The 23,961-nt window shown below is 41.6% G+C and overlaps 1 protein-coding gene across 2 annotated transcripts in view; it reads left to right on the forward strand.

Moving 5' to 3' along the window:
* Positions 1-23,961, forward strand: part of LOC134532511 (alpha-catulin) — a 110,941-nt gene that overhangs the window by 67,025 nt on the left and 19,955 nt on the right. For both annotated transcript variants that reach the window (XM_063368973.1, XM_063368974.1), the window contains exons 5-11: positions 2,859-3,035; positions 7,235-7,489; positions 8,348-8,596; positions 11,008-11,167; positions 14,136-14,257; positions 17,729-17,779; positions 19,763-20,041. In XM_063368973.1, coding sequence (XP_063225043.1) covers positions 2,859-3,035; positions 7,235-7,489; positions 8,348-8,596; positions 11,008-11,167; positions 14,136-14,257; positions 17,729-17,779; positions 19,763-20,041 — 1,293 coding nt within the window. The remainder of the gene's footprint in view (positions 1-2,858; positions 3,036-7,234; positions 7,490-8,347; positions 8,597-11,007; positions 11,168-14,135; positions 14,258-17,728; positions 17,780-19,762; positions 20,042-23,961) is intronic.

Raw genomic sequence — 23,961 nt, forward strand, 5'->3', positions numbered from 1 at the left:
CAGCTGGGTCAAGCCCCTCTCAAACAAAAATCCTGGATCCGCCACTGGGCGCAGTCACCAGTTTGTTCAATTAAACTAGCCATCGTTGATGTTGGAGTTGCAGATTCGCTTGAAAAGTTGAGCGGAAGAGTTCATCCGTCGTAGATTTCGGGCGAAGGCCTGACAGCCATTCCACACCCTCCAGGTCCCGTGGGGAGGCCTTCTTTTTAAATAATTATGCCCCCGTGAAATTAAACGCTCCAGGGCCCCGCAAAGGCTAGGGACACCGCTGTTGGCTAGAGTACTCCACTTTCCTGACTCCACCCCCCCTTGCTCTCTCAAGTCTTTGCCTTGGCTCCTTTGCATCTCTCACATTTAGTTCTCAAGTCAATTCCACTCCCTCCGTGTTCTCGCCGTTTGCCTGCACCCCCTCTGTATCTTCCTTCCTCTGAGCGCCCTGGCCCCCAGCCTCCTTCTCCGTGTGTCTCCTTGGACAGCCTTGCCAACCTTCCCTCAACAGGTTAGCAACGGAATAACAACAACAAAACAGAAGCTGCATACAAGCGTGGCTCCTTGGAAGAAGGAAGGGGGGGGGGGGGGGGGTTAAGTGGTGATAGCCCCTCCCAAGCTAAAATTATAAATTTTTATTTTATTTTGCAGTGTAAATTAATTTTGATTCACGTGTTAAACGTTTCTTCCATTAAAGGTTGTTTGACTATCAGGAGACCACAGAGGCACAGACTCAGACGCTCTCTGGAGCCCAACACTCCCTCACTCGCAGGCGCCAGGAGTGCATTGTCTGTGCTATTCATAGAGCGGGAGAAATACCGCAGAAACAGAAGATACTAGATTCATAAGATCCTTTGTCGAGCATATAACATCACGATTTCTAACCAGAACATTATTTATTTTTTAACTTTCTGGGCATTCTTTCAAGGCATATCCCAGGTTGCAATTCCCTCCTGCACTTCTAAAATAATCTGTTCGGTGTTGAAACTTGACTCCGACGTCACCCGGGGAAACAGATGTACCGCAGGGAGTGGCTTGCTCAGAAACTGCCGAGCGCTCGCGTGAATGCGCCGCTCTGTTTGGCTTCATGTCACCGCGCCGCGGCGAGCTTCTATGGGCGCGCTCGCAGCGGCCCGGTGCGGGGGAAGCCTTGTGCCGCGTCGTGCAGCGCCATCTTCTGTGTTCGCGCCGTGGCCAATCCCGGGACCGCCCCTGCTGCATGAGGGCTGACTATGCCACGACTTTGTTCACGGGCCCGCCTGGTCAGGGGTGCGTTTGTGTTAGGTGCGACTCTCGCTGGTGCTACCGGCGCAGCTCAGCCTCTGGACTGGCGCGCAGAGGACAGCTATGAGTAGGGACCGGAAAAATTGGCGGATTCAATGACCTCTGGGATAGCCTCCATTATCCTCTGCATTTCTCAAGCAAACACGCGTGTTCATTGGGTACTAAATTGTGAGGCGTCTCCACTGGGTAGTTTGTGATTCGACGCTTCTTTGGTCGATAGTCTCTCATTGGCCCAGAGAGCTCCAGTTAAACTGCGAGCCAACAGCAGAACCAGCAGAATTGTACACATGTTTGAATTTCAGCCTACCACGAAATGAATCCGCGAACTTTTCCGGTCTCTAGCTATGAGGTTTCATCGGTAACCGTAATTATTATATGGCGGAGAAACGGAGACAAAGTCGTAATGCAAGTCCCTTGAGTGCTTCTAATAATCCATACCGGATGTTTAATGTTTAAAAATTATTCTGAAAACAATAGTTTTAGCCATTTTCAATCTCCTAAAAATACAGTTCAGTTTAATAACTAAATACTAAAACATCCCCCGTGTCTTTTTAATTGTTTTTCATAAACAGAATCCACTTGGATATCTTGAGCCGTTTTCAAAACTGGTGATTTTTTCTTGTGATCCTTAACAACACAACATTAAGAAATTTGCATTCAGGCAAATGCGGTCACTGCCTTCTATGAAATTGTAAGACAAAGCATCTCTGAGCCATTACATGTGCCATATGGTATTTGAGTTCAGTCTTTGCTGCAGTGAGGATGTGCCAACCATTTTGAGCAGAGTTACAATATTTGGCGCTTGTGACTGTAGTACCTCGGTGCGTGATGAAGTAAACATCATTGTGTGCGGGACTGCCTAAGTAGTCATTATTTATGTATGTATGCTGTATATTGTGTTCTGCATTATAGGTTTTTAATCATTGTTGATTGCCTATTCCCCCCTCCCTATCTATTTACCTCCTCACCTCCTCAAACAACTTTCGTCACTTTTCTCGCCACTTTCTACTGCACCTTCTCTAATTCCTTAATCTCACTCTAGAAGGGGGTCCCAAATTGAGCAGCGTATTCCAAGGATTGGTCTGACCAGTGTGTTATAAATAGAGACCGGAAAAATTCGCGAATTCCTTTCGAGACAGGCTGGAATACAAACTCGTTTAGCTTAATGCTGCGTCAGTCATTGGACCGCAATTTACCTGAAGGATTCTGAGCCAATGGCAAACGCTCAACAAAAGAAGTATCGAATCATAAGAATCGCAGTAAACAGGTGTCCCGAGTCGGTAGCCAATGACCAGGTGATAGTTGCCCAAATACATAGAGAATCGTGGAGTCTATCCTAGTGGTCATTGAAACCGCGAATTTTCCAGTCCCTAGTTATAAATGTCTTAGTTTAATTTTTTTTTTTAAATTTTGTAAGATACTTACCAATATTACTGAGTGAAGAATGTGTTCTTGAAGGTTGTCTAAGCGGACTGGAGAGAGACGTGTGTGTTGCGCAGACCTGCCTGCAAAGATGTGTGTTGCGCAGACCTGCCTGCAGAGATGTGTGTTGCGCAGACCTGCCTGCAGAGATGTGTGTTGCGCAGACCTGCCTGCGCCACCCGGACTGCCCGTCGGCGCGCGAGAACCGCGACACGGTCTTCTGCCAGATGCGGCGCGCCATGGACCTCATCCACTACGTGGTGAAGGACGGAGTTCTGGACTCGGCGGCGCAGCTGGGGCAGGCGGGGGGGTCGCCCCAGGACCCGCAGGCGTCCACGCAGGTGGGGCATCTTCTGCCCTTCTGCCCCTTCTGTCCCTTCTGGCCCCTCTGTCCCTTCTGCCCCTTCTGTCCCTTCTGCCCCTTCTGACCCCTCTGTCCCTTCTGCCCCTTCTGACCCTTCTGACCCCTCTGTCCCTTCTGTCCCTTCTGTCCCCTCTGCCCCTTCTGACCCTTCTGCCTCCTCTGCCCTTTCTGCCCCTTCTGCCCCTTCTGTCCCCTTCTGCCCCTTCTGTCCCCTTCTTCCCCTTCCGACCCTTCTGCCCCTTCTGTCCCCTCTGCCCCTTCTGCCCCTTCCGGCCCTTCTGCCCCTTCTGCCCCTTCTGCCCCTTCTGTCCCTTCTGCCCCTTCTGCCCCTCTGCCCCTTCTGCCCCTTTGCCCCTTCTGCCCCTTCTTTCCCTTCAGTCCCTTCTGTCCCTTCTGCCCCTCTGCCCCTTCTGCCCCTTTGCCCCTTCTGCTCCTTCTGCCCCTTCAGTCCCTTCTGCCCCTTCTGTACCTTCTGGCCCTTATGCCCCTTTGCCCCTTCTGCCCCTTCTGCCCCTTCTGTCCCTTCTGTCCATTCCGCTCCTTCTGTCCCCTCTGACCCTTCTGCCCCTTCTGCTCCTTCTGGCCCTTCTGTCCCTTCTGCCCCTTCTGCCCCTTCTGGCCCTTCTTTCCCTTCAGTCCCTTCCGGCCCTTCTGCCCCTTCTGCCCCTTCTGTCCCTTCTGCTCCTTCTGTCCCTTCTGCCCCTTCTTCCCCTTCCGACCCTTCTGCCCCTTCTGTCCCCTCTGCCCCTTCTGCCCCTTCCGGCCCTTCTGCCCCTTCTGCCCCTTCCGGCCCTTCTGCCCCTTCTGCCCCTTCTGTCCCTTCTGCCCCTTCTGCCCCTTCAGTCCCTTCTGTCCCTTCTGCCCCTTCTGCCCCTCTGCCCCTTCTGCCCCTTTGCCCCTTCTGCTCCTTCTGCCCCTTCAGTCCCTTCTGCCCCTTCTGTACCTTCTGGCCCTTATGCCCCTTTGCCCCTTCTGCCCCTTCTGTCCCTTCTGTCCATTCCGCTCCTTCTGTCCCCTCTGACCCTTCTGCCCCTTCTGCTCCTTCTGGCCCTTCTGTCCCTTCTGCCCCTTCTGCCCCTTCTGGCCCTTCCCCTAGCGCCGACCCTAGAACTGAACAATAAAGAAGGGAGGGTTGTCTGTAAAGTCGGTTTACGGACGATAATTTTACGTGATAACGTCATAAGAAAACATTGATGGAAATATTGCATACTTTTTTAATTTTCAAAAATTATTTTAAATTTTTTTTGCAAATTTAATTTAAAATAATTTGTTTAAATATAATCACGAACAATTAGTTTAAGAAAGCCCGCCTTAAGCCTGTTTTTTATATTATAGAAGAATTTCTCGCACGCTGGTTGGCCGGTTCTTGCACGCTCGGCTCAGGCGGAATGTGACACTTTTTTCGTCCGTGCAGCCGTCGTTCATCGATTTATAAGACGTTATCACATCAAAAAAGGAATGTTCTTCATCAGGTTTCTTCCACGAAAACTTTTTTCAAATTCATAATGACTTAATCTAAAAGTGCAATATTCTTTCACTGCACCATACAATAAAGCCCTCTTAAAATGTCCCACTCAAGAAAATTCCCTGTGTAATAAATTTCAAAAAATTTTTAGCACTGGCTTTTCAGACAACCCTCGTGCATACCATTTTCATTTTACCCTGTTAATAAGTCTAAATTTCGAAATGCCTTTAATATGTGTGCTAAAATAAACTGTAGTCTTCTTAACACATAACTTCTGCATCTTTACAAGTTTCCAGAACATTTCACTTCATACATCTTTAGAAAGCAGAAACGCAAGAAGTTGAAAGTTAGCCAATGCTTGCGTTGCGTTTTTTTATGTCTTGCGTAATTCATGAACGGGTATTTGAAAACGCCTTTATTTAACTTTTCTACCTGCATTTCAGGCATATTTTATAAAGCTAAAGCATCCATGCATCATAATGGCCTCAAACACTACCGGTAAGCATATAAATTTCCATAAAATTTTTAGCAATAGAGTCAAAACTTTGTCTGTGTGATTATTTTGATTATAGAACTTTTGATGATCTGATACAGCTTGAAAGAGTAGCAATTAAATTTGTTTTAAAACGGGGATAGTCAGGTAAATTCGGAAATTTAGATAAATAAATTTTAATGGGTAAACATTTGTACTATCCTTTGGTGAGTCGTAGGTCCTTGGTTAAACTCCATTTGGAGATGGTTTTTTTAATTGATTTTGATTCCCAGTTTAGGACCAGGTAGTGTGGGTTATCCACCTCCATAAAGAAAAAGTACGTAAGAGGATGGAAAGAACACCATTAGGGTTTAGACTTGTAGGGTCACTGGGAGACACCAGCAATTTTTGAAAAAAACCATGAGAATAAGTAAATGGATAGAGCATGCATTTATTTTATTTTATTTATTTAATATCACTGTACCCCATTTCAGGGTACGATACAAGGTTAATGTTACACATAATATATGAAAACAATAAATAAGGTGCATATTGATACATACAAAAATATAAAAACCATTACAAATACATATTTTATGACTTGATGTAAACGTTTTTTTCCAGCCCCTACTCAGTCGCACCTGTGTTTTCGTACCATGTGCGTCTCTGCCTGAGGATGGGAGCAGATAGCAGTTCCCGAAACGTCGCTTGTTTCTGTTTTATAAAACTATTCTGTTTGTTTCGTCTTTTCGTTTTGCTGTGTTTTTGTCTCGTTTGAACTGTTGTGCTGAATTTTTTGGGTTCAATATTTTTGTGCTGTCATCATTTGTGGTTTTGTTTTCGTTCTGTTAGTCATTATTCTTTGTTTGTTTTTTTGTTTGTTGACCATATTCCTGTTATGGAATATTATGTAGTGTTTATATCCTGACAACAGCAATTTTTTGCTTAATTTGTGTTTTTGTCATTTGTGTTTTTTGTAGTTTTTTTTCTACAGACATACATGTGCTTAGCAATGGCGTATGTCCAAAAGTTTACATCAAGTCATGCACTCCCATTGCACAAATATTTCAAAGATAATACATATTTTATGGATCGAGGAAACAACTGCAACAGGTGTAGGAGTATGGCAGATGGCTACAGTACATGATGTGCAGGATGTATATATAGCTAGAGAGTGTAAAGATATAAGGTCTTCTGATGTAATACTTGTGTATGTTGACACTGGCCGGGTTCCGTGCCGGGCCCAGGGGCTACAGCAGAAGCTCGGTTCAACGTTCCATAAGTACACTTTTCGTTTGTCTATGAAGCCCAGAACACACGCGCGTCTTATTCGATTACAAATGTGAAGCCTATTCAAGTATTTTACGAGTACTGACTGCAAGCGCGGCTCCAGAGGAAGGGCACAGGGGGGCGATAGCCCCTTCCGAACCAAATTTTACTTCTTATTTCTTTGTAGGGAATATTAATGTTAACTTAAATACTTTCGTTAATGTGCTAAACTCTTCTTTCAATCAAAATTTGTACGAAAATACTAAATTCAGTATTTGAGACCATTTCAGTATTTGAGACCCAAGGGCAATGTATAGGGGCATGAATTTTTCGCGACTGCAACAAGGTATACCCGCACCTGTGGTTTCTTCCTTGTGATTGGCGGCCGTCTGCGAGAGAAGTCGTCGCCTCATTTGACCGAGCCACTCAGAGGACGCGTTTGCTTCCGCACTGGATTATCGTGATCGGTGTTGTTACGAAATACGTGTACCTGAAAGAAACTCACCCAATCACGAAACACAGACGATGCTACAGTGTTTTAACTTTCAGCTCGTCTCGAAATCTTTTCGCGAAATATCTGCATGTCCCTAGCAATGTACCTATGATTATTAGGGTCACGAAAATTTCGCGAAAAAGATCCCGAGAGTAGCTGGAAGTTAAAACACTGCAGCATCGTCCGCGTTTCGTGATTGGGTGAGTAGTTACTTTGAGGTGCATGTCGATTGCTACAACAACCAATCACACTAATTCAGTGCGGAAGCAAACTCGTCTTTGGTTGCTCGTGCAAACGAGGCGACGACTTCTCTCGCCAGACGGCCGCCAATCACAAGGAAGAAACCGCTGGTGTGGGTATACCTTGTTTGATTGTTAACGGCATCCTCCTGCGCGTGAGAGCCCTGGCCGAGAGGTGTTCCTGGAGCCGCCAGAGACGCTGACATCATACACACCGGTTGTGCCCGCGCTCCCCCAGGAAGACTGGGACGCCTCGCGCACCGTGTCTGGCGCGCTCAAGCACTTCGAGGACCTGGTGGACATGACCCGCCTCACGCTGCTGGGGCCCGGCTGCAAGGAGCGCCTCACCGTGGCCCTCGACACCATCGTGGAGCGCACCCAGGACTTCACCGACTCCGCCTACACCAGCCACGAGCACCGCGAGAACATCCTGCTGCTGTGCGACCGCGCCAAGCTGGAGCTCAACCAGCTGCTGCGCGTCGGCGTCAGCCTGGTGACTGTCTGCTCTCTGTGTGTCTCTGTGTGTCTCTGTGTGTCTCACCCCCCCCCCCCGTCCTTACCTGCACGCAGTGCTGGCCCGCTCCGAGCGACAGACACGCTGTAGTCCACTCGAAACAATGTGACCATGAGCTGCTTCCTTGGTGCCGGATTACCAAAATGGGGCAAACCATAAATTGCAAATTAAAAACCTTTCACCGTACTAGAAAAAAACAATTTGTTTTATAATAATGTTGTTTATATTCAAATTTTTTACTATATAAGATAAACCACAAAATAAAATTTTAAAAACATCATATTCGTAGTATTAAATTATAATAAAGTCCTAGTAAAGTTGTTTAATCACACAATAACGTATACGTCACATACATACTAGCCGTAAAAACTGTGTGCTCTTCATTCTGATATAAATTCAGTTAGATTTTTTTTGTGTCATTATGCCTTGTCAACTCATTGATAGGGACCGGAAAAATTCGCGGGTTCCATGACCTCTAGGATGAACTTTATAGTTCTACGTACACTCGATAAAATGCCACCTTCTAATTGGCTGCTGTCTTGTGGGGATGTGTCCCAGCGTAGCGGCCTGTGATTCGAGACAGCTACGGTTGAGTGTTTCTCACTGGCCCGGAGTCGTCCAGATGAGTTGTGAGCCAATAGCAGAGGCAGCACTGAGGTGTAACTATTTGAATTTCAGGCTGTCGTGAAATGAATCCGCGAATTTTTTCCGGTCTCTACTCATTGCCAATGAGAACACCCTCCACGTGTTGCGTGGTATTTGTAAGCCGTGGAGTATGTGGATCGTGTGTAAGGCGGAGGGAGTGAGGCAGCAGCGGGCGTGTTGTGGGGCCGGCAGGAGCAGAGCGAGGGCAGCTCGCCCACCAGCGAGATGGAGGGCGCAGTGCTGGGGCTGCTGCAGGCGACGCGGGACCTGCGCCAGCAGCTGCAGCAGACCACGCTAGAGCAGGCGGGCGACCTGCCCTCCGTGGTGCGCGCCGAGCACGACATGGTCGACATCATCCGCAACGTGGCGCTGGCCACGGACTCGGAGCGCCTGGAGCAGTGCGCGCAGCGCTTCCACGAGTACATCGAGCACATCCTCGAGGTGGGTGACCAGGGCCGGAGGCCGCGGGGCAACAGAGGAGCGGAGGCCCCCTGGCCCCCAATTATTTTACAAATAAAATGAACAATTTTTTTCAGTCGAGTTTTCCAATAAATAATTTATTGTGTAATCAATATATTCTCTTAGTATTTTAAAAAAAAAACATTAATAAATATAATCGGATACAAGAATTATATGAACTTAAATTTTAGTGTTAATGAATATTTCTGTTAATATTTAACAATAATATAATCATGTACGTACAAAGTACTGTAGGTAAAGGTAAAACAGCGAAAAAAGAATATCAAGGGAAAAGATGTTTACAAGTGTTGACTTGTCGGAATTTGAAAGATTTTTTTTTTCCGAAGTCTCTATTGTGGTTTGTATGGGCCCTCCGTTTGTGGAGGCCCCGGGGCTTTCGCCCCGCTTGCCCTCCCCTAAATCTGGCCCTGTCGGTGGTTCTTCAACTTACCACTGTATCTTAAATCATAACAATTACAGTGTGTTTGGAACATGAAAACGTTACGTTTTCACCAAATGTCGTGAAAAAGATTTTTTTTTGACATGACAACCGCCGTGAAAGCCGGCTGCACGCACGAAAAGTGTCCCGTTACGCACATTGTCCCATTACGCTGTGTCCCGTTACACTTGCGCCGCATCTATCTCTCTTCAACTCGATTGGAACAACCATCCATTTGACTTGTAAAATGTGACATGTGTAAAAGTTATAGTTAAAATAATAAACATATTTGAACTAATGAGTGCAAATAAAAGTAAATTTATCAATTAAATTGTAGATTTCATTTCACTCCTTCTTTGTATCCATACAAAATAGTGATAATTCAATAAAATTGATTCAATTTCGTCATAAAAGTATGCAATCATTTCATCAATGTTTTGTTATGACGTCACGTTAAACTGTCGTCCGTAAACCGACTTTACAGACAACCAATTTTTTTTTTTGTAAAAGATAAAAATAAAAAACCAAAAACTTGGTTATTTGAATTTTTCGCATAAATTTTGAGGTTATGTGTAAAAAAGTGTAAATACAATAGTTGTAGATATTTTTATTACCTACAAAATTTCCATTCAACTTTTATTCTATAAGACTTGTAGTTTTGCCGTAATTTGAGATAAACCGTTTTTTTACCCTTAAAAACTCACCCCCGTATACTTCCCGACCTCAGAAAATTAATTTTCCTTTAATTTTTGTTATATTCTCTTCCTTTTACAATGAGTTTCATACTACTATTATTTTTTTTCACTTTTTATCATTTTCAAAGGCTTCAGCCTTGGTCTATTGGTTCACCAAATTAGCTAAAATATTGTCAAACTGTTCAGGTGTTACCATATCACAGGCCAGCACCGTAAAATTTATGTACAGGGTTGCTATAAATCGTGATGCATGCGAAATGTTCTGATGTGAATTTTTAAGTATTCTGTGCCGAAATGAACCACGAACCACAAACATCGCAGGATTTCGTAGAACAAAAACCACATGCCAGCCTGAAAACAACCCGATGCTCATTATGATTTGACGTATATGACCTACAGACCTGCAATTCTCCCGAATTGTGTTTAGTTTTCGAGTTATCAACTTTCAAAGAACCGATTCCTTACATAGTGAAAAATCCTATGGTTTCGCTCGCTCAAACATTCATTCATTTTGAACAAATCGTTCACAAACGACACATCTCTTGCGGGTCCGGATCCGTTTCCGTTTTACATTTCCCTGTCATTGTAGAATGAGCCTAACTGCAACAAACATTTTTAGTAAACAACTTTTATTTATTTTTTAACAAATTTTACTAATGCTAGCATGTATGTAGTTATATTTTTCTTAATTTTTTTCGAAAAAGAAATTACTTTACACTGAACAGAGTGATTTAAATGCTCTGCACCAAAGTGAAATAAAAAATAGAATGTTTAAAAAAAACTTCATCAAGTTCTGAAAAATAAGGTCATGAAATTCAATTTGTTGAAAATTACTGCGGGAATATTTTCCAAAATATATTATTAGTTTTAAGTATTTATAATTGTTTGTACAGCAGTGGGTAATTGGTAGGGACCGGAAAAATTTGCGGATTCATTTCGTGATAGGCTGAAATTCAAACATGTGTACAATTCTGCTGGTTCTGCTATCGGCTCGCAGTTTAACTGGAGCTCTCTGGGCTACTGAGAGACTATCGTCCAAAGAAGCGTCGAATCACAAGCTACCCAGTGGAGACGCCTCACAATTTAGTACCCAATGAACATGCGTTTTTACTTGAGAAATGCAGAGGATAATGGAGGCTATCCTAGAGGTCATTGAATTCGCGAATTTTTGCGGTCCCTAGTAATTGGTCGCAGACAGACCGATTGCTGTTGCGTCTGCGTGACGAGTTGAAGTTGAAAGGGGCGACGGTTGTGCGCAGGTGTGCAAGCTGCTGAGACACATCGCGCCCACCGACACGCTGCAGGTGTCCGCCAAGTACACGGAGATCAACCTGAGTATATACGGGCCCCAGGTGCTGACGGCGGCGCACACGCTCTCCCTGCACCCCACCTCCAAGATCGCCAAGGAGAACCTCGAAGGTAGGCCGCGGCAGACCGGCTCCCGCTCCCTGGTGCACGATACACGCGGTCTCCTCCTCGTTGCAACCTGCAGTGGAACCCCTCATATCCGGCCTGTTGAACACTGCTGCAACGTACTAGGCCACTATATACTGTCTATGCAGATTGTTATGATTCAACTATAAGATTATCTTAATTCTTGACTATTCTAAGACAGGGTGATAGGAGGCTCAAGACTAAGAATTAAAGACAATTCAATATAGAGACTTGATTTACTGTCACGTACCGTTACAGTGTTAGATGTCACCTAATTCCGACAATGATCAGGGAGCCTCGCTACCACACCTCGGCAGGTTCCTTACCCACGCTGTGCTGGGTCGCGCTCGCGGCAGGAATTCGACGACGGACTGCGGCGGCCGAGGACACGGCGCTCCGTGGTTCCGGCGTCACGACTTCAGCCGTCCAGTCGCCGGTGACCAGAAGAAGCCCCTTCTCGACGGTGGCTGTCGTTTTTATCCTTCTGTCCGCGTCCGTGTTGATGTTCCGTGTTGTCCCCTTTTCTCTCGCAGCGGCGACCCGCGTCGCTGTTTCGCTGGCGGTGTTGAAATTGCTGACACCTCGTGTTTGACTCAGGGCGAGCCTCGAAGCCGCTTGACATAGTGCTCAGAGCGAGTCATAACAAGATGGATTATCATAGTGAATGTGTGTACAGTGAAAGTTTAATCCCACAATGGACAGGACCTCAGCCATGTCGAACTAGCGATTCTGCCACGTTATCAAAGTCAATAAAGTTCAAATGGAATTACCAGACGTGAAAACAGAAACCACTGTACTGAAATGAAAAGACAGTACAGTAGAACCTCCCCCCCCCCCCCCCCCATAACCGACACTTCCCACACTCGACTACTCCGGATACCCGACCTAGACTCCGTGGTTGGCGAGCCTGTTCGGACTTGAAAAAGTGACGCATCTACATGTTTTCGAGTCGCAAACTGTCAGTTCAGCCGTGATTGTTGGTGTAGAATGTGCTCGTACTATAATCTTGTACTGTTCTATGTTTTTTTAACGTCAATACTGTTAGTGGATGGACACTTCCGCAAGATCAAGATTGACAGAACTGAAACAAAAATCCATTACAGAATTCTATAAATAAGGTATGCTTACATTGTACTTATTCATCTTCTCATTTATAATTTAACAGTAAATAATTGAAAAGTATACAGAAACATTTCACAAATAGAGTTGTATTACTGTACAAACTGTATAGCTGGGAAAGGCGTTTTTTTGTTCCTACGGATATCCGACCTTTTGGCCGTTCCGACCATGGCCCGGTTCCGCCATGGTCGGATATGAGAGGTTTTACTCTAGTTAAATATGAATATACAGTGCAATCGTATTGGGAACAAGTTGTAATAAGCTGCTCTGTGGAAAAGACAGAGAGATAAAGCGTTTAAAATTTATCTGATATAATGTTGTGTCCATGATTCAGATCTCTTCAGGAGTCATGATGGAAACGTACCCTTGAAAAGTAAAACATGACCAGCTAGAAAACAGGAAACAGTACTGAAATGAAAACCAACTGTAATGATAAACTGTGAGTGAACTTAAATCACCAGCAGCGCAGTGACGCGACCTGGCGAGAAAATTTCTGCATGTGAGTGGCTTGGTTACAAAATGTGAAGAACCATCGAATGCTGGATTAAAGACTTTTCACTATTTAACCCTCTGTTGGGTGCAATACAGGTTATAATCCAAGGGTAAATGTATCTAATGGATGCAAAGGTTATTTGCAGTTGTCTTATATTCTTAACACATTCTTAGTTATGAAAAATATTTAAGTGTTGTATTAGACCCCTGATCTTAAGATTTTTTGCTTAGTGGTTATAAATATTTATTTTTATTTTTTTCTAAAATACTTAACTGTACTAGTACTGACAGAGAGCTAAGAATAATATATCACAGTCAGAAAACTTATTAAAAATATAAAAAAAAATTCACTTTTAAAGTGTTTCTTAAAAAAACTGACAGAGTATTAATATGATTGTAACATTAAAAAATACATAGACACAAAAATCAACTCGTTCTATAGTATACAAAGACATTCGCAGCCAAAAATTATCTGTATTACTATTCACAAAAATAATCCGCATTCTTGTCGCTTGTAGCACTTACCGGTGACAACAAAAAAGAGAAAACAAAACAGAAGGTGTGTGGGGAGAAGGAAAGAGGGGAGTTTCATCGGGCTGTGTCGCGTGTAACCCCTGCACCATGTCCTCTGGGGGTGTGTACATCGAGGCTTCACACTCTCGTGGTAAGGGATCATTTCCATCCCCTGGAATCACCCTGTACTCAAGTAGGTACCGTAATCTTGGAGCCTGTGTGTGAGCAGTACAATACAAAAGGCTACATTTACTTATTTATTTTAATAAAGGAGTTTTTGAGTACATAAATTGTTTCAAATGAAAAGTTATATTAACAGATTTGCTTCTACCTGAAATACATAGGTATCCCACTGAGAATTTGGTTACCAATGCTTTTTTTTTCCATTACATTTCAAGTCTTCCAAGCACATGCGCATGCATTTTTAGATAATGAATGAGTTTTTGCATTTTGTTCCGGTAATGAATGACAAAAAATAATATTTCACTTGATGTTAAACAAAAAAAAACTTGTGGTGGAAAGTTTTTAGATTGATAGCTGATGTATTTTGAGTGATGGATGGTAGACAACACACACACACATGGAGGAACCAGTGGCGTAGCTAAGGTGACTGGCAACCTTGACCGAATTTGAAAATGTGGTCATCCTCTTGGATTATAGAGAGGGGGAGGGTTCAGTAAACGCGAAACCGTCGCGTAAGTGCCCCCCCCCCCCTTGCTAAGGCGCCCCTGGCGGGGGCCATCCCTGCCACCCGCCTGCTACGCCACTGAGAGGAACTGGAGTAGGTCTCGCCGCTGGGACGTGTGGGGACGTGTGGTGGTGTGCGCAGTGTTCGCGGACATGTGGCAGGCGCTCATGTCTGACGTCACCGGCGTCTCCAAGGAGGTGATGGAGGCGTGCCAGGGACACGTGCCGGACAAGCAGGTGTACATGTCGCTGCCCAGGCCCGGGGTGAGTCGCCCGACCAATGGCACTCCACTTATGGTGCTGAAGACAGGTTCTTTTACATGTTTCCAAACAGCGCATGATGTCCGAGAGGGAACCCCAGTATGTATGAGCTATGTCCTTAGTATCTGGTGCTGAAGACAGTTCTTTCACATGTTTCCATAAAGCGCATGGTGTCCGAGAGAGAACCCCAGTATGTATGAGCTATGTCCTTAGTATCTGGTGTTGAAGACAGTTCTTTCACATGTTTCCATAAAGCGCATGGTGTCCGAGAGAGAACCCTAGTATGTATGAGCTATGTCCTTAGTATCTGGTGCTGAAGACAGTTCTTTCACATGTTTCCATAAAGCGCATGGTGTCCGAGAGAGAACCCTAGTATGTATGAGCTATGTCCTTAGTATCTGGTGTTGAAGACAGTTCTTTCACATGTTTCCATAAAGCGCATGGTGTCCGAGAGAGAACCCTAGTATGTATGAGCTATGTCCTTAGTATCTGGTGCTGAAGACAGTTCTTTCACATGTTTCCATAAAGCGCATGGTGTCCGAGAGAGAACCCTAGTATGTATGAGCTATGTCCTTAGTATCTGGTGCTGAAGACAGTTCTTTCACATGTTTCCATAAAGCGCATGGTGTCCGAGAGAGAACCCTAGTATGTATGAGCTATGTCCTTAGTATCTGGTGATGAAGACAGTTCTTTCACATGTTTCCATAAAGCGCATGATGTCCGAGAGAGAACCCTAGTATGTATGAGCTATGTCCTTAGTATCTGGTGATGAAGACAGTTCTTTCACATGTTTCCATAAAGCGCATGGTGTCCGAGAGAGAACCCTAGTATGTATGAGCTATGTCCTTAGTATCTGGTGTTGAAGACAGTTCTTTCACATGTTTCCATAAAGCGCATGGTGTCCGAGAGAGAACCCTAGTATGTATGAGCTATGTCCTTAGTATCTGGTGATGAAGACAGTTCTTTCACATGTTTCCATAAAGCGCATGGTGTCCGAGAGAGAACCCTAGTATGTATGAGCTATGTCCTTAGTATCTGGTGATGAAGACAGTTCTTTTACATGTTTCCAAAAAGCGCATGGTGTCCGAGAGAGAACCCTGGTATGTATGAGTTATGTCCTTAGTATCTGGTGCTGAAGACAGTTCTTTCACATGTTTCCATAAAGTGCATGGTGTCCGAGAGAGAACCCTAGTATGTATGAGCTATGTCCTTAGTATCTGGTGATGAAGACAGTTCTTTTACATGTTTCCATAAAGCGCATGGTGTCCGAGAGAGAACCCTGGTATGTATGAGTTATGTCCTTAGTATCTGGTGCTGAAGACAGTTCTTTCACATGTTTCCATAAAGCGCATGGTGTCCGAGAGAGAACCCTAGTATGTATGAGCTATGTCCTTAGTATCTGGTGCTGAAGACAGTTCTTTCACACGTTTCCATAAAGCGCATGTTGTCCGAGAGAGAACCCTAGTATGTATGAGCTATGTCCTTAGTATCTGGTGATGAAGACAGTTCTTTCACATGTTTCCATAAAGCGCATGATGTCCGAGAGAGAACCCTAGTATGTATGAGCTATGTCCTTAGTATCTGGTGCTGAAGACAGTTCTTTCACATGTTTCCATAAAGCGCATGGTGTCCGAGAGAGAACCCTAGTATGTATGAGCTATGTCCTTAGTATCTGGTGATGAAGACAGTTCTTTTACATGTTTCCATAAAGCGCATGGTGTCCGAGAGAGAACCCTGGTATGTATGAGTTATGTCCTTAGTATCTGGTGCTGAAGACAGTTCTTTCACATGTTTCCATAAAGTGCATGGTGTCCGAGAGAGAACCCTAGTATGTATGAGCTATGTCCTTAGTATCTGGTGATGAAGACAGTTCTTTCACATGTTTCCATAAAGCGCATGGTGTCCGAGAGAGAACCCTAGTATGTATGATCTATGTCCTTAGTATCTGGTGCTGAAGACAGTTCTATTACATGTTTCCAAACAGCGCATGATGTCCGAGAGAGAACCCCAGTATGTATGAGTTATGTCCTTAGTATCATCAAATTAATTAATATCCTAAAGTGCAGATCAGGGTGTTACTTTTGATGTCCTCGCGATATACTCTTGATACAACTATCAGGAATCTTGAAGCATTGTTCTGTTCCTTTTGTTTGTCTTTTTATAATAACTCACTCAACACATTGTACTTATTGTCTTTATTCACTATATCTTATTATATACTATTTGATCCTCTCACTCCATTTCCACTGTCTCCTCTGCCCATTACTGACAACCTTCCCTTCATCATGACCCACCTGCATACCAAATTTAACCTCTTAACTCCACAATTCCCTCACTCACATACTTATCATATAAGTGTAGCTTAAAATAAAAATGTTTGAAAGATTCCAATTACTTTCACAAATCTCTGGTGTTAATGTTACAATATTTTGATTTTTTGAAATGCCATATCTAGAGGGTTGTTGGGGATATTAGTGATAATGTCGTCCATGGACTCTGTAGGACGCCCCCATGTGATAGGGCACATGGACCTTACGAACACTGTAGATAATAGGGCCGTAACGTGACCCGTCTGGGTGCAAGATTCGAATTTCCCCCTTTTTATGATGTTACTTGAACCTCTTCATGAAAATATTTCTTTTTGACGTGATAACGTCTTATAAATTGATGAACGCCGGCTGCACACACGAAAAATTTTCACGTTCCCCCTGAGACGAGCTTGCAAGAAACGGCCAACCACCGTGCGTGATTATATTTAAACAATTTATTTAAATTAAATTGGCAAAAACTGTAAATAATATTTGAAAATTAAAAAGTATGCAATTTTTCATCAATGTTTTCTTATGACGTTATCACGTAAACTTATCGTCCGTAAACCGACTTTACAGGCAACCCTCCTTTTTTTTAAATAAATCTTAGTCCTTATTCCTTAGGTAAAATATCATGCCGTAAATACATAAAATGTTTGTAGAAATAAATATTGGGTTAAGTCACATATTCTCTAGTTTTTTATACTTATTCTTTCTTATTTCTAGGAAGAAAAAAATTATTTCCACTGTTTTAGAGTATTAATTTCCTTAAGAGGAAAATCAAAACTTTAAGTAGGTCAAGTTAGTCAGCCTCCTAATAGCCTTGGGGAATATCGTAGTAATTAGTTACTTTGTAGGAAGATGAGTGAGTGGTCATTAGACCTACCACCTACTGCCTGAGTCTAGAACACTCTCTCTAAGTCATGAGGCATTTTTCACATTCTCCTGCAGTCACATCCACACTTTAGAAAACACATCCCTTAACCAAATTCAAGACGATAGGTGATTGTGGTGGTGGGGCTCTGGAAAAGTCGAGAACCACCATTGCATCTGAGGGTGTTCTTTCGAGGGTGTCGGTGCGCACGAAAGATGGAATCAACAAATTGAAAATGTATTTCACACGCTGCAACTGTTCATTTATAACTAAATCGTGTTTACGTTTCAGAAACACGGAACCACCAGCAAGCCGCTGAAACCAGCTCGCCTGGATTCCGAGGTAAGTGAATCATGAATACGTCTGGAGAAATGAATAACTTGGCTTTACTGTTGCCTCCACACTCGGGCACTGCTGTTTGTTCATTGGCCGCTGCCTGTTGGACGTCCCTTTGGACGGACATGTTCATGATTCAATGAAACCACTTTTTCCAATTTGTTACTGGCTCAGGACTGTTCAAGGCATGTGTGTTGCAATAATGAAAAAAAAAATTTGTGCCAAGCCTTTAAAGCCAAAAAATAGATTATCTATTATCTCAGACCCTTCAGACCTTACAAAGACCCCAGAATCACCTTATTAATAGGAACAAGATTATGTGGTGAATTGTGATAAAATCTAAATAACACCGATAACCGTGTCAATACACCTTGTAACACCTAAATGCGTGTTAACATAAATTTAATTCAAATTTCAAAAATTGATTATCTTTACTGATTTGAAAACTGTTACGTATTTCCATGAATTGATGTACTAAATAAATTGAATTTTTTAAAACTTTTTTAATCTCTTAACTGTTATTATTAACTCATTTTTACATTATGACATTGGTAGGTAAATTTTTCAATCATACAATTACTTCCAGATTTATTATTATTGTTCCAAGTACATAGTTATAAATGCTTACTACAAATTATTTATATTGTAAACGAGCATCATATATCAGTCACAATAAACGGTTTTCGTGAATTAACTTTAATGAAACATTTAAGTGTCATATTCGTTTAATAATATGTTTATATTTATGAATAAAGAGTTCATAAAAATAAAAGCAATAACATTGAAACTCAGTTTAAAAATAAAACGTTAAAATTTTGTCCCTAAATATTAACAACAGTCATTGAGGAGAATAATCATCCACCACTTGGCTATATTCTGTAGCAGAAAAAAAAAGTTATCATTTTTGGTTGTGTATAACTGAATGGTCTCTTATAACACCTTACTGCATGGAGTACTCTACTCTCAGTGCTTCCTTGAACATTATTTTGTTTACGATTTGTTTGTAAATTTTCTTTAATGTGTTTTTTCAGTCTTCTATTCTTAAAATCATTACTACCCACATGGAAATATAATGTGTCACAAAAAAAAGTTAGTAATATTTTGAAAGATTTTAAAACATAGGATGAAAATAATTGAAAATTACAATCTAAAAAAAATTGCTTTAAAAACAATTAATGAATATCAATGGCGAAGAAGCAGTTATCATACAATTTTCAATTTAAATTATTCAATAACAATAAAATGTTGTGAAATAAGAAAACCACCTTTTTTAAAAATTTTGTTTATCGAAATTATGTTTGTTCAAAGTGTTCAAACATTATAATAGTACTAAAAAGCTTTTTAATAGTGTGTGAAATGGCGTTCAATAGACTGCCGATATTCATTGAAAGCAATCTTTGCAGAACACTAACACAAAAGACTGAATGGTGCAGAAAGGCGTTCACGTCAGGGCAATGATCCTGGGCCAAATTCTGAGAACTAAGGTGGTGAGCTGGGAGGGTGAGGGTGGTCAAAAAAACGCAACGAGGCTGGGAACGAGCGTCCTAACGTGACTTTCTACGAGTGAACCTAAGACGTACGCGTGACGGGAAGATCTGTCGCAAGCTGGTCTCTGGAGAAGTGGTAGCAACTCGTCCAGAGCCGTTGTGTGCAGATTCAGTCACGCAGGGAACTAAAGTTACAGGCCCACGGGCGGCGTGACTGCGAGCGGGAGAAAAAATGTCATCCGGGCTGCTGACGACGTCTTTAGGCTTGCAAAAGCTCAGATCGGCCCCTGAGAAAAGGTGCCTCGGTCCACTGCCGCAAAGTTTAACTAAGTAGAGTACACCAGCCTAACAAAGTGTAAATCACCCTTGTGTAGCCAATAAATATGAAAAACGAGATTTCTGAAAATAATTTAAAATTATAATAAAAAAATTAAAAAAAGTGCCGATATACCTAATTTCCGGCACAGTGCGATGGGGGATCGGGTTGCTGTGGTGGCCGCAGGAGCAAGCCAAGATCGCCAAGGCCGGGCTGGAGATGAAGCTCATCACCTCGGAGATGGACGCGGAGACTGAGAAGTGGCAGGAGAGCGGCTCGGCGCTGGAGGAGAACAACGACATCGTGAAGCGCGCCAAGAACATGTCCTCCATGGCCTTCTCCATGTACCAGTTCACGCGCGGCGAGGGCACGCTCAAGACCACGCAGGACTTGTTCACGCAGGCCGAGTACTTCGCGGAGGAGGCGAACCGGCTCTACAAGGTGGTGCGCCAGTTCTCCTACCAGGTAACCCTCCCTCCCCTCCCCTGGCCTGGTACTGGCGGCCACGATGCCTCGTGAGTAGGGACCGGGAAACATTCGCGGGTTCAGTGGCCTCTAGGATAGACTCCATTATCCTCTGCATTTCTCAAGTAAACACGCGTGTGCATTGGGTACTAAATTGTGAGGCGTCTCCACTGGGTAGCTTGCGATTCGACGCTTCTTTGGTCGATAGTCTCTCATTGGCCCAGAGAGCTCCAGTTAAACTGCGAGCCAACAGCAGAACCAGCAGAATTGTACACATGTTTGAATTTCAGCCTATCACGAAATGAATCCGCGAATTTTTTCCGGTCTCCAGTAATGTGACATCTGTCTGTTAAGTAGTTACTAATAAACGGTAGCATGACACCCCTGATGGTCCGGATATAACTCTTTTGTTATTGGCTATGGGGACATTCGGAGACCTTAGTATTTTACACGCCAAGCGTAAGTTCACTTTTAATGTTTTTCACACAGTAATGATTTTTTGGGAGGTTTGATGCACCAACAATTTTTTTGTACTTCACTTAATACAATGTATTCTACACTGGTATTTTATCATTCAAATATGCCTATTAATTTTTTATTTCTCCGAATAGCAACTCTTATCACACTCTACACTTTGCAGTAGTATTCATTTTTCACGTGCACTAGTTTGGAATGTGTTTATGAAATTTTGCACAATACACTTTACAAGCAGGAATAAGCAAAACTACGTCGTAGGGAAATTTCCATAAGAATCTGATTCTGCATGTAAATACACCTTAATGGTATTCTAGTTCTGTAGGGTACTTGTGCTGTTTGCATGATTCACTGAAGTTCACATATTGTCCTAACATTGATTGTACATCATTTTTCAGGTCATTTTTAATTTATTCTCTAGGTCCCAATATCCAGAGTATATCGTAATGATTAAAAAATGTATTTGGTACTTCCGATTTTTTTATTTCAATAATATTGCAATTTTTTTTCAATTGATTTTTCATTGAAATATTAATGCTATACTAATAGCTAATCTAAATCATTCTTAAGTGTTGCTCAATTAATTTCTTTGCTCTGTCTTAACCAGAGAAATCAATACCTAAGAATTATTCCAACGTCTTTTGTTGCCAGAGATATTTAAATATTTACAAAATGTGTCTACAAAAAGTCTTACATATGTTATAAAATATTTTATACTTTTTTTGTATACATATATTTAGTATTTTGTATTCATGTATTTAAATACCTTATTTGAATTATTTCATTATTTGTGTAGGGTTAACAATTTTGGCAGTGTATAATAGTAATTTTTCACTAATTGGCTGATATTAATCAATTGTTTTTAATTTAATAAAAGGATCACCTTTAAGCAAAAAATTTGACTTTATAATGTTTTACCACATAAATACTTTTGCTGATATTTCTTCAAGTTCTTTCAGTTTTTACAGTTCTTAATGTGTTATTAGTGTTTGTGTAGAAATTTCTTCAGTATGGATTTTTTTTTGCGTTTAAAAGTATAAATGAAGTGCATCTTTTTCCCGTACGATATTCATATTTAAATAAAATAGTTGTTTCCTATTGCCACTGTTTCTTTGTACTTGTTCATCGAAACGGAGCAAAGTAACAGTGCTTTAGAGATGGTTTTACTACTTGTGGTAGACACCTTCTTTTCCTCGTGTTGGTAGCTGTGTGTACTTTGCTGTGCGTGATGTGAGGTGGACATGTGTCTATATCATCCTGAGTAGTGTGTGTCATGAATCAGTGGAGAGAGGCACTCGTATAACCGACGTACTTGCCTCTGTCCACTTTGAAGTCTTTCCTGAGTCGCAACCCTCTAAGCAGGTAAGCAGGACATGTGACAGACAGATGGATACACAGTAGGAAATGATCAAACTTTCCTCTGAAACCGACAAAAAACACTTGCATATTTCACGTTTTGTCATTTATTTTCTTTCTGTGAATTTGCCAAATAATTTAGAATACAGTGAAATCACAACAAGTTTTTTGTTGCGTGTTCTAGCTGTGAAACGTTTGTTTCCAGTTTATGTCATTTGTGATGCTGCTGTAGCATGTATTAACAAACAACTATTTCCACGCTAGCTAACATAATTTTACAAGATTGTCCAACCTTGGTAAACTTCAAACAAGTAGAAAATTACTGTAACAAAACTGATCAAAGGTTGACATTTGCTCAAAACAATTTTTTTTTACACATCACAAAATTTAATTTAAACTAAACACTTTAATTTACAAACACATTCACAGTAATACATTTACTATAAAAAATGAGATTACCAAAATTAAAAAAATATATATGCAAAAATTGGACTAAAATAAGAATATTAAACAAGAGATAATCAATATCCACATGTGCTGAAGTTCAGTAAGCCAAATATTCACTGAAAATCTATAACCATTATAAGTGGGGTTAGAAAAATGGACTAAAACACGTTATTACCATACTCTTCTGGGCTATTGCAGTGCTTAAAAGCCTGAAAGAGTGTAGAGAGTATAAACCTTCTGTTTATAAAAAATAATCCCATATTTAAGTGGAATAATATAGACGGATCAGAATGGTTTTGGACGCCTGAACAGATGAAAATTGACAAGTATATTTAATGCTGATACAACATGAGACAGGAATGCACCAAATAATTATTTTCATGTTATTTAAATTTGACTTAGCTTTTTGAGTGATAGGTTGATTGGATTTTTATCATAACTTAGTCAGATGTTAGTCATACTAACTACTAACATAGTTAAGTTCTGTGAAGCTATCAACAAGAAGCAAATATGTATTTCATGTATAACATCTGCCAAAAAAAGTTGTGAAGTTTGTCTATCTACAGTTAGTAACTCCACATTTGTAAGCTAATCTTAATTTTATAATTTTCGTCACATCATAGTCAAGTTATGATGCATGTTTTCTTACAAATAATTTTGCAAATTAAATTCAATACATACTCCAGATAATTTTTAGGGAACAGTTTTACTTGTTACAAATTTTTATTTTGCTAAGGCGAAGTGCAACAAATTTGTGTTCTTATTTTTCACAAAAATAAATTTTCAAATTTACGTTATGGTTTTAAAAAAAGTTAAAGATACTTGATAACATGTACAGTAGAATTAACCAATTTTGCCAATTAAGTGTCTTATACATGTTCTGCTGAAGTTTGTTATATTTGTTTAATTCAATAACAATTTTGTAATGTTTCTACTTTTACATCTGCAGTTATAGTGCATGGATTAAAATGTTTGTAAGGTTTCTCGTACATGGCTGATCCTCTGCAATGGAACCCACACCGTGCCAGCTGCAAAGTTGTGCTTTGTGGAAATGTAATAATCATTTGAAGAGAACAGAAAATAATAATAATAATAATTGTAATGTGAAAGTTCTTTTTTAGTCTGACAACCTTGTCAAAACCAGAAAATAATCCGAAGAAAAATATATTGCATTTTATGTCAATAAATGAAGGTTAGTGTTTTGACAAATAAATGTACGCTGATGTTGGTAAGCAAAAGAAAATTAATATTTTGTGGTGAACCTGTAACTAAGCATTCCCACAGCTGTCAGTTAGTAATTGCTAGAGACCGGAAAAATTCGCAGTTTCAATGGCCTTCAGGATAGACTGCACATTTCCCTGTACACTCGAACAAATAACGCCAGTTCATTGGCTGCTGACTTGTAAGTCGTCTCAGCTGGTTTGTCTGTGATTCGATCCTTCTTTGGTTGGAGGTTTTTTAATTGGTTGAGATTCGTCCAGATGAACAGTAAGCCAATAGCAAAATCATCTGAAAGGTATATGTATTTGACTTCTAGCCTATCGTCGAATGAATCCGCGAATGTTTCCGATCTCTAGTAATTAGGGACTGGAAAAATTCGCGGTTTCAATGACCACTAGGATAGACTCCACGATTCTCTATGT

Source organism: Bacillus rossius, chromosome 6, assembly GCF_032445375.1.
Source record: "Bacillus rossius redtenbacheri isolate Brsri chromosome 6, Brsri_v3, whole genome shotgun sequence".
Classification (NCBI taxonomy): domain Eukaryota; kingdom Metazoa; phylum Arthropoda; class Insecta; order Phasmatodea; family Bacillidae; genus Bacillus; species Bacillus rossius.